Raw genomic sequence first — 16406 nt, forward strand, 5'->3', positions numbered from 1 at the left:
TAATCAATTTAACTGACAATCGTCATTAGACTCTGAACCCACAAGAAGTGTAGATACTAGGTTTCAGAACCAATGGGAGAGAAGACTAATATATCAATTAGCAATCTATTGCTAATAAAGCTGCCAAAGAAACCACAGTTATGTTAGCAGTGAACTGATGTGACTCAAATATGTCTTCTTTGTTGAATGCAATTAAATTATTTTAATGCAATTAAAAATATTTAAACGCAAAACAGCCAAATACCATAGTTGTTGGAATACTGAAATTATATAAGAAAATTGTCCGATCAGAAGTCTGTACAGAGAAAAATAGAAATAATATTTTGGAGTGCTGCGGTCTCATCAATATAACCGATCGTTAAAACATATCAATGTTCATTGCCCTAAAGCATTAATTCTGTTTCTCCCTTCACAGACACTGCATGCATTGTTTCCTAACTCCCAGCACTTTATGCACTTTATAAAATAATCACTGATGGTAGTGATTGATGATATTTCACCATAATGGCATTTAACGATAGCTTAGATTCCCACCCAAACTCTAATTCCAAATCATGTAAATATTATAAATGATTTTCTATGGCAATGTCCTATTCTGCAGTACACTTACAATAATTCTTGCTAAGTAATGCCCCTGTCCCACTTAGGAAACCTGAACGGAAACCTCTGGAGACTTTGCGTCCCACCCAAGGTTTCCGTGCGGTTCCCGGAGGTTTTTGTCAGTCTCCCTAATGGTCGAAAGTCCATTCCGCTTCTTCTATGTTCCGGCGATTATTTCAAAAAATTCAAAACCAGCTGCGACTAAAAATAGGTTGCCGTTTTAAAAATCGGTAATTTTTTAGTCGAAGCCGGTTGCAATGCTAGTTGAGGGTGGTTGTCGGAGGTTGCAGGTAGTGGAAGGTCTTACCTTCCACTACCTGCAACCTCCGGCAACCACCTTCAACTGGCATCGCAACTGGCTTCGACTAAAAAATTACCGATTTGTGTGAGTGAGTGAGTGAGTGAGTGAGTGGGTGGGCGTGAGTGTGTGTGTGAGAATGGGTGTGAGAGTGTGTGTGAGCATGTGTGTGAAGGCCCAGAGCTGCGGGAGAGTCAGGGCGAGTCGGTGCCGGGCCGGCACCTCTGTAAAAATACATGATTACCGTCTTTTTCTTTACTTGCTTGATAATTATATTTCATGATAATTATTGCGTGCAACCGTGCAATATTTTGTCACGTTATCAAATTAAGTATTATATGTTTTATTGTACTAATTATACACAGGGATGTAGTGATAGGCTATAATCTTGTTTGACCCTCTTGATCTTGTTTGACCCTCTTGGGAGACTAGCTTGCCTCCACCCCCTCCCCCCCCCCCAAAGTAAAACCTGCAATGACACCCTTGTTTGACAGTTCAGGCAACTAAAAATTTAGCACTGCGACACTGATTGTTGGACAAGGTGTCTGGCAAAGTCTGACAGTAGAAAAGTCAAATGAGATGGAGATTAAGTGAAACTGAATATTGTAGATGTCAGGATAAATTTAAGAGAAGTTTATTTAAAATAAAATTTAAACAGAAGGCTATTAAACCTCATAACTATTTTTCATACATGCAGAGAATGAATAATATGCAGTCACAGTAAACCCTCATTTTAACGGACCTCTTTTGGTTACATCTGATTGACCTATCGATGACTGCTATTACAACACCCAGCTCGCACTGCCACCATGACCCCTTCCAGGCCGGGCTGCCGATGCCATCCCCGGCTTGCACTGCTTCCCTGGCTGTTCCAGGCCGGGCTGCTAACGCCATGCCTGGCCTGCACCACCACTCGGGCCACTTCCAGGCCGAGAAGTTGATGCCAGACCACACAGCCTCCCCGGCCGCTACCAGGCGGACCTATTGCTGCCCACAATGGCCCACATAGCTTCCTTGGCCACTTCTAAGCTGCCGCCACCGTCGACCGTTACACTCCGCCGATCCTCGTCTCCTCCCCAGATTCCAGCAGGCCCGAGCCATCAACTCACCTGGATTCCAGGCCCAGTTCCAGACCGAGAGTCTGAAGAAACGTCACCTATCCATGTTCTCCAGAGATGCTGCCTGACCTGATGAGTTAAGGGCTCTCCCACTTGGGCGTCATTTGCGCGTCATTTACGTGACAGGCCGGTAGTGACGGACGTGCGACTGTCCCGCGAAAATTGGCTAGTAGTACGACAGTCGCGCGCCAAGTGCTCTTGAGGGCCCTGCTTCTTTTCCCTGCTCCGTTTGTGATGTCGTTCGTACTTAGTCCGATCTCCGTGGCAAGGATTTTCCCAGCAAAAAAATTTCAAAACTACGCGCGCTTTATATCCGGGTGGGCACGTGGTGCGGCGCTCAAAAGACGTGCAAATGGCGCACCGACGGCGTACGGGCGGCGCATGGTTACGGACATTGACGCACTGTGAAGCATAATAAGTTAGCATAGGCAATGTTCGTGCGTCACCGTGCGTAACCATGCGTCACCATGCGCTACACGTACGCTGTCAGTACGTCAGCGTATGCCATCAGTACGTCAGCATGCGCAAGGGATACGTCACGCAGGTGGCACGCGAGGATTTTGAGCACTCCAAAATCCTGGGGCACCGCTCGTTACCGCGCGTCACTGCATACGCCACCATCCTCACCACGCGCCATGAGCGCGTCACGACGCACCAACCAATTTTTAGGATGTCGCATAAATGACGCCCAAGTGGGACAGGCCCTTTACTCCAGCATTTTGTGTCTTTTGAGTATTAACCAATAACTGGAGTTGTTTTTTTCTATTACTATTATAATGATAATCCCTTGCTCAGTCATAGCAGACAATCGGCAATAATGGACACCATTCCTCCCCCTATGGCCCATTATAATGAGGGTTTACTGTATTATCTAACTCAGTTCCTATGTGGTTTTTGTGACGGTATGATCTCTGTAATATGGTGAATGACAGTAAAGGATGTCAGGAAATGTAGGAACGCGAAACTCCAAAAGAAAAAAGGAGAATATCATTATAGAAATTTATGGTTAGAAAAATAACAGAGCCCTAGAAACAGTGAAGAATACTGGGAAAAGAGGTGTGTGCAGAGGAAAGCTCCTGAATATTTTATAAGGAATCAATTTTTTATTTTCTTTATTAAAATATTTACTATTAGTTTATTTGCATTGCATATTTTTGCATAATTTCTAACGTGACATTTTCATAATTATAATATTCAAGGTGAATGTGTGAAGAGGGCATCATACTGACAATGACGTTACTATTGTGTGAGTGTTGAAGGAGTAAAAAGGAAGTGCTTTGCATTCCTTTTGTTCTGATAATTCTATATATGAATAAAATAGTCACGTTTCATTGTTGTTCACTATACTTTGAACATAATAAATAAACCCAATTCCATCCACTCCTGCTTGGTTTGTCATTCAGTAAGATCATGACTGAATTTTCACCTCAGTGTCACTTTGCTGCAATAATTCTTTATCTTTCAATTCCCTAAGGATCTAAAAATCTACTGATTTCTGTCTACTCATTGGCTAAAGCACAACCCTTTTGGAGGAGAGGATTTCAAAGGTGCACTACCTTATGGATGGAGAAACTTCTTCTTATCTCAGTTAAGGATGGTGGCCTCTTAAGACCTGTTTTTTTTTAATCCACGTTTCGAAACACCCCGAACAGGGGAAGCATCATCCCTGAATCTGCCTTTTTAATCCCCACATTGACCTATTTCCTAACCACTTCCAATCGTGTCCCTTTGCAATGTCAACTTACGATTCTTCTGATGTCGTCTCCAGTCAAAGAAAAGACCATACAGTACATGATTGCAATCAAGCCGTCCACAGAGCACAGGCAAAAGATAATGGGTACAACAATTCATGCACTCTAAAGTCCAATTAAATATAGTTCACAGGTCTCTAATAAGGTAGATGGGAGGTCAGGACCACACTCGAGCTGATGAGAGGACCATCCGGTTGCCTGATAACAGCTGGGAAGAAAATGCTCTGTAAGGTTAGTTTGCATGGGATACAGGAAGGGCTATACAACTGGATAGAGAATTGGCTTCATGGAAGGAAGCAGAGAGTGATAGTGGAAGGTTATTTTTGGAGGTCTGTGACTAATGGTGTGCCTCACAGATCTGTGCTGGGCCCATTGCTATTGATGGTTTATATCAACTATTTGGATAAGAAGGCATGATTAGTAAGTTTGCAGATGTAACTAAAGTGGGTGCTATCGTAGATAGCGAAGATGTAATTTTGTCAAAATTTACAGCAGGATCTTGATCTTTTGGGCAAGTGAGCTGGGGAATGGTTAATGGGGTTTAATACAGATATGTGCAAGATGTTGCATTTTGGGAAGTCAAACCAGGGCAGGACTTTCACAGTGAATGGTGAGCTCTGGGGAGTGTTGTTGAGCAGAGGGATCTATGAATGCAGGTACATGGTTCCTTAAAAGTAGCATCACCGGTATATAGGGTAGTCAAGAAGAATTTTGCCATATTGGCCTTCATCAGTCAGAATATTGAGTACAGAAGTTGTCCGGAAACGTGGCCGTCGGGCAGGACTTCAGGTCAGAATGAAGCGCAGGGGACTTCGGCCCCCTCTCCCAACTATCCTACTGGCTAATGTACAGTCCCTTGAAAACAAAGTGGAGGACTTAAGGGCAAGACTGCTTTATCAAAGGGAGCTGAGGGAATGCTCTGTGTTCTGTTTCACAGAGACATGGCTCACCCCCAGCTCCCCGGACTCAGCGGTCCAGCCTGAAGGGTTCTCCATCCACCGCATGGACCGTACCCTGGCATCTGGGAAAGGGAGAGGAGGGGGCGTCTGCCTCATGGTCAACTCTACGTGGTGTTCCGACGTGACAGTCCTGTCCAACTCCTGCTCTCCACACCTCGAACACCTGGCGGTGAAGTGCCGTCCCTTCTACCTCCCGAGAGAATTCACCTCCGTTATCCTGACCGCGGTCTACATCCCACCCCAGGCAGACGTCCGTCTGGCACTGGAGGAGCTGCAGGCCGTGGTCAACAAACACCAGACGTCTTACCCCGAGGCATTTACCACCATTGCTGGGGACTTCAATAAGACGAACCTCATGAAATCACTCCCCAACTTCCACCAACATGTCTCCTGCTGCACCAGAGGACCTAACACCCTCGACCACTGCTACACCACCATCAAGAATGCCTATCGTTCTATCCCTCGCCCTCACTTCGGTAAGTCCGACCAAGAAGTGCTGCTTCTTCCTGCCTACAAGCAGCAATTAAAGAGCGCACCCCCAGAAGTGAGGACAGCACAGAGCTGGTCGGGGGGGGGCAGAAGAACAACTCCAGAACTGTTTGGAGTCTGTAGACTGGGCAATGTTCAAGGACTCGGCAACGGACTTGAACGAATATGCCACAGTCGTTACAGACTTCATAAAGAAATGTGTGGAGGATTGCATCCCTACAAAAACCTTCCGAGTGTTTCCCAATCAGAAACCTTGGATGAACTTTGAGATCCGCACTCTCCTGAAGTCCAGACACAGGGCATTCACCTCCAATGATACAGTGGCCTACATGAAGACCAGATACGACCTTGGTAAGGCCATCAAAAAGGCCAAAAGGGACTTCTACTCCAAACTGGAGGACGAGACAGATGTTCGGCAGCTGTGGCAGGGTCTGAATGCAATCACCTCCTACAAGGCAAAACCAGGAGGCAGCTCGAATGCCGGTGTAACATCACTCCCTGATGAGCTCAATGCGTTTTACGCACGCTTTGACAGGGAGAATACTGATGTGCCTTCCCGATCCCCCATTCGCTGCGATGGCATTTCAGTCTCAGTCACAGAGGCCGATGTCAGGAAATCCTTCAGAGGGGTGAACCCCCGAAAAGCACCTGGTCCTGATGGTATACCCGGTCGTGTTCTAAAAACCTGTGCGGACCAACTGGCGGGAGTTTTTACGCACATTTTCAACCTCTCACTTCTGAGGTCTGAGGTCCCCACCTGCTTTAAAAGGGCATAAATTATACCGGTGCCCAAGAAGAGTAAGGTGACATGCCTCAATGACTATCGACCAGTGGCACTAACGCCGGTGGTGATGAAGTGCTTTGAGAGGTTGATCATGGAGCAAATCAACTCCTACATCAACAAAAACCTGGACCCACTGCAGTTCGCGTACCGCCACAACAGATCAACGGTGGATGCGATCTCGCGGGCCCTCCACTCCGCACTGGACCACTTGGACAACAAAAACTCATATGTCAGGCTATTATTCATTGATTACAGCTCGGCATTTAACACAATCATCCCCTCCAAACTGGTTACCAAACTCGCAGAACTGGGTCTCTGCGCATCCTTCTGCAACTGGATCCTCGACTTCCTCGTCCACAGACCACAGTCTGTTCGTATTGGTGGAAATGTGTCAGCCTCAATAACAATCAGCACGGGAGCACCTCAAGGCTGCGTGCTCAGCCCCCTGCTGTACTCACTCTATACCCATGACTGCGTAGCGAACCACAGTGCGAACTCCATCATCAAGTTCGCTGACGACACAACTATTGTGGGGCGTATCACTGATGGGGATGAGTCAGAATACAGAAGAGAGATCGAGCAACTGTCCATATGGTGCCAGCGCAATAACCTGGCCCTCAACACCAGCAAAACCAAGGAACTGATTGTGGACTTTGGAAGGAGTAGGAGGGGGACCCACAGCCCCATTTATATCAACGGGTCGATGGTTGAAAGGGTCAAGAACTTCAAATTCCTGGGCGTGCACATCTTTGAAGATCTTTCCTGGTCCGAGAACACTAACGCAATTATCAAAAAAGCTCATCAGCGGCTCTACTTCCTGAGAAGATTACGGAGAGTCGGATTGTCAAGGAAGACTCTCTCTAACTTCTACAGGTGCACAGTCGAGAGCATGCTGACCGGTTGCATCGTGGCTTGGTTCGGCAATTTGAGCGCCCTGGAGAGGAAAAGACTACAAAAAGTAGTAAACACTGCCCAGTCCATCATCGGCTCTGACCTTCCTTCCATCGAGGGGATTTATCGCAGTCGCTGCCTCAAAAAGGCTGGCAGTATCATCAAAGACCCACACCATCCTGGCCACACACTCATCTCCCTGCTACCTTCAGGTAGAAGGTACAGGAGCCTGAAGACTGCAACAACCAGGTTCAGGAATAGCTACTTCCCCTCAGCCATCAGGCTATTAAACCTGGCTCGGACAAAACTCTGATTATTAGCAACCACTTTCTGTTATTTGCACTACCAGTTTATTTATTCATGTGTGTATATATTTATATCATGGTATATGGACACATTTATCTGTTTTGTACTAAATGCCTACTATTTTCTGTGTGCTTAAGCAAAGCAAGAATTTCATTGTCCTATACAGGGACACATGACAATAAACTCACTTGAACTTGAACATTATGTGATAGTTGCACAAGACATTGGTGAGGCCACATTCAGAGTATTGTGTTCAGTGTTGGTCACCCTGCTATAGGAAAGATTATGTTAAACTGGAGAGTGCAAAGAATTGCCAGGACTTGAGTGCCTGTGCTGTAGGGAGATATTGGGTTGGAGTGCAGGAGGATAAGGGCTGATCTTATAGAGGTATATAAGATCATGAGTGGTATAGATGGGGTAGATACACAGCCTTACCCAGAGTATGGGAATCAAGAATGAGCAGGGCATAGATGAGAGAAAAGATGGGCACCTTTTTCACACAGAGGATGGTGGATATATGGAACAAGCTGCCAGAGGAGGTAGTTGAGACATTTGGACAGATAAATGGATAGGATAGGAAAGGTTTAGAGTGATATACGTCAAACATGGGCAGGTGGAACTGGTGTAGATGAGGCATCTTGGTCGGCATGGGCAAGTTGGGCCGAAGGGCCTATTTACAATCTGCATATTTCGCTATATTCTTGATAATACTTTAGTTAAAAATTCAAGGATATAAGAAATCAAATTATTTTCATGACGTTTATTTGAGTGGTGTTGTTTTAATTTATACAGCTTACTTATTGCAACACAGAGGAGGCTACCTGGCCCATCTGTTGTGATAGGCACAAAATGCTGGAGTAACTCAGTGGGACAGGCAGCATCTCTGAAGAGATGGCATGGGTGACGTTTTGGGTCGAGACCCTTTTGAGACCTGTTGTCAGATCAGTTGTGAGCCAGCTCTCATCCAGAGCAATCCTGTCAATCCCACTTCTCGTTTCCTTTAATCCTACAATTTATTCTCTCACACCTGTCCCAAAACTCTCCTTTGATTAATTCAGCATTTACCTACAATACAGAATAATTTACAGTAAATCTAACTTATCAGCACAAATTTGGGCTGTGGAGGAAATTAGAACACCTCGTGGAAAATCGCTCAGCAAACTCAACACAGACAGCACTTGAGGTCAGAATCAAACCCAGATAGCAGAGCTATTGCATCACCAAGCTGCACTAAGACCTTTGAAATGATGGAGAGTGGAAGATTAAGATAATATGTGGTGGATAAATGTAGAAACAAAGAACTGCAGATGCTGGTTAATCAAAAAAAGGCACAGTGCTGGAGTAACTCAGTGGGTCAGGCAGTATCTCTGGAGAACATAGTTTGATGACAATTGTGGTGGGGACCGTTCTTCAATTTCTGAGTTACTCCAGCACTTTGTGAACCCACTGAGTTACTCCAGCACTTTGTGGAGTCTGAAGAAGGGTCCCGGCCCGAAATGTCACCTATCCACATTCTCCAGTGATGCTGCCTGACCTGATAAGTTACTCCAGCTTGGATCCTTTTTTTGTGAGGGATAAACGTTTTATACACCAAAAAGATTTCAGCAGTTACTTTCTAATGTTTTCAGAATTTTATGCAAATAATTGATGGTTTGCAATACACATGACTCACAGAACAAAGTTCCCAGCATAGAAATTCTATATGTCATAGAGCTATATAGACATACAGCATGGAAACAGGCCCTTTGGCCCAACTTGCCCACATCAACCAACATGTCCCATCTACACTTGTCTAACATCTGCCTGCGTTTGGCCCATATTCCTCAAACCTGCCCTATCCATGTATCTGTCTAATTGTTTTTTAAATGTTACAATAGTCTCTGCCTAGAAAAAGCAATAGTCCCTCCAGTAGTTCCTCCAATAGTCCCTAATTCAACTACAATAGACAATAGGTGCAGGAGTAGGCTATTCGGCCCTTTGAGCCAGCATCGCCATTCAATGTGATCATGGCTGATCATCCCCAATCAGTACCCCATTCCTGCCTTCTCCCCATTTCCCCTGACTCTGCTATCTTTAAGAGCCCTATCTAGCTCTCTCTTGAAAGTATCCAGAGAACCAGCCTCTGAGACAGAGAATTCCACAGACTCACAACTCTCTGTGAGAAAAAGTGTTTCCTCATCTTCGTTCTAAATAGCTTACTCCTTATTCTTAAACTGTTGCCCCTGGTTCTGGACTCCCCCAACATCGGGAACATGATTCCTGCCTCTAGTGTGTCAAAACCCCTAATAATCTTATATGTTTCAATAAGATTCCCTCTCATCCTTCTAAACTCCAGAGTATACAAGCCCAGCCGCTGCATTCTCTCAGCATATGACAGTCCCGCCATCCCGGGAATTAACCTTGTAAACCTACGCTGCACGCCCTCAATAGCAAGAATATCCTTCCACAAATTAGGGGACCAAAACTGCACACAATACTTCAGGTGTGGTCTCACTAGGGCCCTATACAACTACAGGAGGACCTCTTTGCTCCTATACTCAACTCCTCTTGTTATAAAGGCCAACATGCCATTCGCTTTCTTCACTGCCTGCTGTACCTGCATGCTTACTTTCATTGACTGATGAACAAGGACCCCCGGATCCTGTTGTACTTCCCCTTTTCCCAACTTGACACCATTTAGATAGTAATCTGCCTTCCTGTTTTTGCTACCAAAGTGGATAACCTCACATTTATCCACATTAAACTACATCTGCCATGCATCTGCCCACTCACCTAACCTGTCCAAGTCACTCTGCATTCTCATAGCATCCTCCTCATAGTTCACACTGCCATCCAGCTTTGTGTCATCTGCAAATTTGCTAATGTTACTTTGAAACCCTTCATCTAGATCATTGATGTATATTGTAAATAGCTGCGGTCCCAGCACCGAGCCTTGCGGTACCCCACTAGTCACTGCCTGCCATTCTGAAAGGGACCCTTTATCCCTACTCTTTGTTTCCTGTCTACCAACCAATTTTCTATCCATGTCACCCCCACTCTACCCCCAATACCATGTGCCCTAATTTTGCCCACTAATTTCCTATTTGGGACCTTATCAAATGCTTTCTGAAAGTCCAGGTACACTACATCCACTACCTTATCTGGCAGCTCGTTCCATACACCCACCACCCTGAACCAGTATGCATTTGAGAATTTTATGCTATGTTTAACTGAAATATTTGTATGTGGTACAATTTACCATTTCCCCTACCAGATTGTGAGCTTGTTCAAGATTTGTTTTTTTTAACACCATCTACAAGTTTTTAATCATTATTTTTGTGCCATTTGTTCCTTATTTCAGATTGTAATACAAGTGAATTTTTTATTAAAATGTTACCTAAAAAGCAGATAAAATCTGATTTGGAAGTTGTATGGCTGGCACAGTACATTTAAACACAATCATAATTTCTTTACACAACTCTTGTGTATTAAAGTGTCCAGAGTGCTTTACAAAGTCGGGAGTTCGTGTGGGTAGAGAATAGGTCCAACATGAAAAAGCAAGATTTAATAAAGGTTTTAAAGAGCATTTGATAAAAGGAACAAGATGCATTTACAATGAAAAGGAGATAGTTGTAGGGATGTGCATTTATAGCAAACATTTATGTTGGCTCAAAAATGCTTGGCAGAGCAATGGTTTTATGCATCAGATAAGTAACCTCAGTTAATTGCAGAAATAATTTGTCTCTTCACCTTTTATGTCATTTTTATTTCAATGCAATAAATAATAGATTTCAGGAATAATGTGCGCCCGAGTTGTGTGCTATTTAGCTGTCTCCTGAACACCGTTCAAATAATCGGCAGCTGTACTTTAGTACTGTATGTTATATTTTTGCTAACGGGTAAATCTGAAGGGTTCAAAAGATTTCCAATAATCTTGATCCCAAGTGGATTCAGTCTGGCTCACCCCACATTCTGTTTGACTTTTTTTAAACACAATTGCTTACAGTCATTGACAGAAATGAGCAGACTGTGAGAGGACACATTGATGCGATTGATGTGCATACGAGAACCAGAAGGCTGCCATGTTAAATAAATCCTATGTTAGTGATGTATTACTGCTTCGGGTTGAGATTGTGTGACTTATGTTCCATCTATATCTACTGTTTAAATAGTGAAGCAACGGTTTTCAGAGATCAACAAAGTAATTTTTATTTTGTTAGACAGAGATGCATATTTTTAGTCTGGTTTTGTTTATGGTTTTCCATTACATTTTGAGTCAATATTAAAATTATTTGGTTTAATTGGGGGAAGTTCCAAAGAGAGTATTTAAAGATATCAGAAATTTGGTGTGTAGAACTCCACATTTAATTTGCAACTCAAAGATCCTCAAGTTATAGACGTATTGAATTTATGCAGGCCCAGATTGAATATGTTGTGGCAATGATGAACATTAATACACTTTTATTAAATAAACTGAGCCAGTGTAAAGGATATCTTGGAGAGGATGCATAATATTTTTAAGGGAGCATACCTAAGGTTATAATCTGTCCCAACAACATGGAGATGTCCAGCACTGAGGCATAAAAACAAAGAATATGGAACCGTATAGGGCAGCATGTAATATCCGTGCCGAACATAATACCAAATTAAAATAATCCTTTCTTCCTATATGTAATCCATATCCCTCCATTCCATGTATATTCACATGCCTAATGAAAAGCATCTTAAACCCCACAATCAGACCTGATTCTGCCACCAGTTCTGGCAGTGTGTTCCAACCACTCTGAGCAAAAATCTTGCCTTATACATTTTTGTTAACATTTGACCCTCTAACTTTAAAACTATGCCCTCTAGTATTTGACATTTCCATGGTGAGAAAAAGCTTCTGACTTGCTTTCAAATTTTTATCAACTTCTGTCAGGCCTTTTCTCAGTCTCATATGCTCCAGAGAAAACAATCCAGGTTTGTTCAACCTTTCCTTACAGTTAATACCCTCTAATCCAGGCCACGTTCTGGTAAACCTCTTCTGCACCCTCTCCAAAGTCCTCACATTCTTCCTCTAATAGGATGACCAAAACTGCACATAATACTCCAAATGTGACCTAACTAAAGTTTTATAAAGCTGCGACAAAACTTCCTGATTCTTATATTCAATACCACGACCGATGAAGGCAAACATAGCATACCTTCGATTTTTCCAGCATCTGCAGTTCTTTCATAAATAGATCTTGGAGAAGACTGAACCAGCGGGCACGAACGAATGAATGACCGACGGTGGCGCCCCCGGTTTCACCCCGGTGGTGGAAATTTTCTTGTAATTTATACTATGTTAACACATTAATAATAACAATAATATTAACGTGTTAACATAGAAAATGTCATTGTAATCACGGTACAACTAGAGAAAATAGCACGATCTTTTAGCAAAACGGCAAAAAAGGCTGATTAAGGCACTCAATCGTGAAAAAGGCATTATCTTGGTGAAATCATCAAAAAAGGCATGAAAAGGCACATGGCATTTATGGCAAAATCTTGGCTCTACTATTAAGGTAGTCACAGTGGGGGATTTTAACTTTCCCAATATAGACTGGGACTATCATTGTGCCAAGGGCTTGGATGGGGTGGAGTTTGTGAAATGTGTTCAGGAAAGTTTCCTTAGGCAATGTGTAGTGGGGACAAAGCTGGATCTACTCTTAGGAAATTGGGAAGGGCATAGAGGTTGTTTATATAGACTTCAGCAAGGCATTTGATGAGATTCCGCATGGTAAGCTGATCTGGTTGGATCATTAGATTGCATGGGTTCTGGGGAGAATTGGCTTTATGGAATGAAGCAGAGGCAGATGGTGGAAGACTGTTTTTCGTACTAGAGGCCTGTGACTAGTGGTGTGCCTCAGGGATTGATGTTGGGCCATTATTGCTTGTGGTTTATATCCATTTATTTGGGTTTATTATTATCACATGCACCGCGATACAGTGAAAAGCTATGTTTTGCATGCTATCAAAACAGATCAGATATACATAGATACAATCAGTTCAAACTCAAGTGCAATAGATAGAGCAAAGGGGAAGATACAAAGTGCGGAACATCAGTTACTGAGTCCAAAGTCCTTAAAGGGGTAGAGTTGAATCAAACAGTGCCCTAGCTTATGGAAGGACTATTCAGAAGCCTGATAGCAGTGGACAAAGCTGATCCTGAATAATGTAGAAAAAAAGCATAGAAAAGAGGGAAAACGTAATCAATTAAAACATTTGTGGAAGAAGAAATTTAACAGTTAGGACGCAGGCAACATATATTTTACTATATTATGTGTTGTGTATCCTGAAAAACTGGAATTGGTGTTAATTATTTCACAAAAAATTGCATAGATGTCATGGGCTTGTCAGGGGTGTGATGCAACTTGAAAGTAAACTTTGGAGAAAATGTTCACAATAATTTTAAATTATTTTTGTTTAAATATCAATCTTCCTGTTGGAATATGGGTGGAAACCGGAGCACCCAGAGAAAACCCATGCAATCACAAGGAGAACGTACAAATGACGTACAGACAACACCCATAGTCAGGATCGAACCTAGGTCTGTGGCACTGTAAAGCAGCAGCTCTACCACTGTGCCACTGTTTTCCATAAAGATTATCCATATATAACTTTTCAGGATATAAACGATCAAATGACGAAGCTGGAAATTAGAAATAAAAGCAAACAAATACGAGGGCACTTCAGAAGATTTGTGGAGAAGGCAACAGAGTTGGTTTCAGGTCAATGATCCTTCATCAGAACTGGAAAGATAGGAATAAAACTCTATCATAATCTAATTAAAACACGAAGAGTGGCAGCTTTCTAATTAATGTAGCGTTATAGAAGCTAAATGATAATGCCAACACACAACCATTAAAATGAATGGATTAGCATTGTCATTATGATTAGAAACATAGAGAATAGGTGCAGGAGGAGGCCATTCGGCCCTTCGTGCCAGCACTGCCATTCATTGTGATCATGGCTGATCGTCCCCTATCAATAACCCGTGCCTGCCTTCTCCCCATATCCCTTGACTCCACTAGCTCCTAGAGCTCTATCTAACCCTCTCTTAAATCCAACCAATGACGGCCTCCACTGCCCTCCGTGGCAGGGAATTCCATAAATTTATAACTCTCTGGGTGAAAATTATTTTTCACACCTCAGTCTTAAATGACCTCCCCATTATTCTAAGACTGTGGCCCCTGGTTCTGGACTTGCCCAACATTGGGAACATTTTCCCCGCATCTAGCTTGCCCAGTCCTTTTATAATTTTATATGTTTCTATAAGATCGCCCCTCATCCTTCTAAACTCCAGTGAATACAAGCCTAGTCTTTTCAATCTTTCCTCATATGACAGTCCCGCCATCCCAGGGATCAATCTCGTGAACCTACGCTGCACTGCCTCAATTACAAGGATGTCCTTCCTCAAATTAGGAGACCAAAACTGTACACAATACTCCAGGTGTGGTCTCACCAGAGCCCTATACAACTGTAGAAGAACCTCTTTACTCCAATACTGAAATCTTCTTGTTATGAAGGCCAACATTCCATTAGCTTTCTTCACTGCCTGATGTACCTGTAAGCCAACTTTCAGTGACCGGTGTACAAGGACGCCCAGGTCTCGCTGTACCTCCCCCTTACCTAACCTAACCCCATTGAGATAATAATCTGTCCCCTTGTTTTTGGCGCCAAAGTGGATGACCTCACATTTATCTATATTATACTGCATCTGCCACGCATCTGCCCACTCACTCAACCTGTCCAGGTCACCCTGCAACCTCCTAACATCCTCTTCACAGTTCACACTGCCACCCAGCTTTGTGTCATCTGCAAACTTGCTAGTGTTGCTCCAAATTCCCTCTTCCAAATCATTAATATATATGGTAAACAGTTGCGGCCCCAACACCGAGCCTTGCGGCACTCCACTCGCCACTGCCTGCCATTCTGAAAAGGACCCGTTCACTCCTACTCTTTGCTTCTAGTCTGCCCACCAATTTTCTATCCATGTCAACACCCTACCCCCAATACCAGGTGCTCTAATTTTAGTCACCAGTCCCCCGTGCGGGACCTTATCAAAGGCTTTCTGAAAGTCTAGAATACACTACATCCACTGGCACCCCTTCAAGCATGATTTCCCTTTCATAAATCCATGTTGACTTGGACTAATCTTTTTACTGCTATCCAAATGCCCCATTATTACCTCTTTAATAATTGACTCCAGCATCTTTCCCACCACCGAAGTCAGGCTAACTGGTCTGTAAATCCCCGTTTTCCCTCTCACTCCTTTCTTGAAAAGTGGGATAACATTAGCTATCCTCCAATCCACAGGAACTGATCCTGAATCTATTGAACATTGGAAAATGATTACCAATGTGTCCACTATTTCTAGTGCCACCTCCCTGAGGACCCTGGGATGCAGACCATCAGGCCCAGGGGATTTATCATCCTTCAGTCCCATTAGCCTACCCAATACTATTTCTCGCCTAATGAAAATTTCTTTCAGTTCCTCTACTCCCTTAGATCCTCTGTCCTCTAGTACATCTGGGAGATTGTTTGTGTCTTCCTTAGTGAAGACAGATCCGAGGTACCTATTCAACTCTTCTGCCATTTCCTTGTTGCCCATAATAATTTCACCCATGTCTGCCTTCAAGGGACCCACATTTGACTTTGCTTAGAAAACATCAAACACTGTCTGTACAAGATTGTTGCAAACTTTTCATATTTTATCTTCAGAGGGTAGAGAGATTGTGATGTGGGAATATAATTCAGAGAGAAAATTAATTACAAAATGTAATCTCTGCTGAAATCCCTGCTTAATGTAATCTTTTCTTCTTTATACTAGTGAATGAACTGGAGGCACTACTCAGCTCTCAGAGTGCTCTCACAAACAAATTAAAAACAGAATGTCGCACTTTAAGTCAAAAGCTACAAAAGATCACAGAAAAAAACAGGTAGGAATTATTTCTGGTTTTGCACAAACTCATGTTTTGTAATCATTGATATTAGTAAAAGTAGTTTCTAACCATCTCAATATTGCTATCAATCTTAAATTTGTTTACGTTGATCATAAATCATCAAAGTTTAACTTTCTTTAAATCTGAGATTGATAGATTACTGATTAATGTATTCAGGGATTTTTTTATTTTATTTATTTTTAAAATATTTTTATTTATTAGAAGCAAACGTACAAAAATATAACCAACGGCATATGGCATA

General features: G+C 42.9%; 1 protein-coding gene across 2 annotated transcripts in view; it reads left to right on the plus strand.

Annotated features, from left to right (window-relative positions):
• sdccag8 (SHH signaling and ciliogenesis regulator SDCCAG8) overlaps positions 1-16406 on the plus strand; it is a 331517-nt gene that overhangs the window by 207472 nt on the left and 107639 nt on the right. For both annotated transcript variants that reach the window (XM_033025849.1, XM_033025848.1), the window contains exon 15: positions 16033-16141. In XM_033025849.1, coding sequence (XP_032881740.1) covers positions 16033-16141 — 109 coding nt within the window. The remainder of the gene's footprint in view (positions 1-16032; positions 16142-16406) is intronic.

The sequence above is a fragment of the Amblyraja radiata genome, chromosome 8 (genome assembly GCF_010909765.2).
Source record: "Amblyraja radiata isolate CabotCenter1 chromosome 8, sAmbRad1.1.pri, whole genome shotgun sequence".
Taxonomy (NCBI): domain Eukaryota; kingdom Metazoa; phylum Chordata; class Chondrichthyes; order Rajiformes; family Rajidae; genus Amblyraja; species Amblyraja radiata.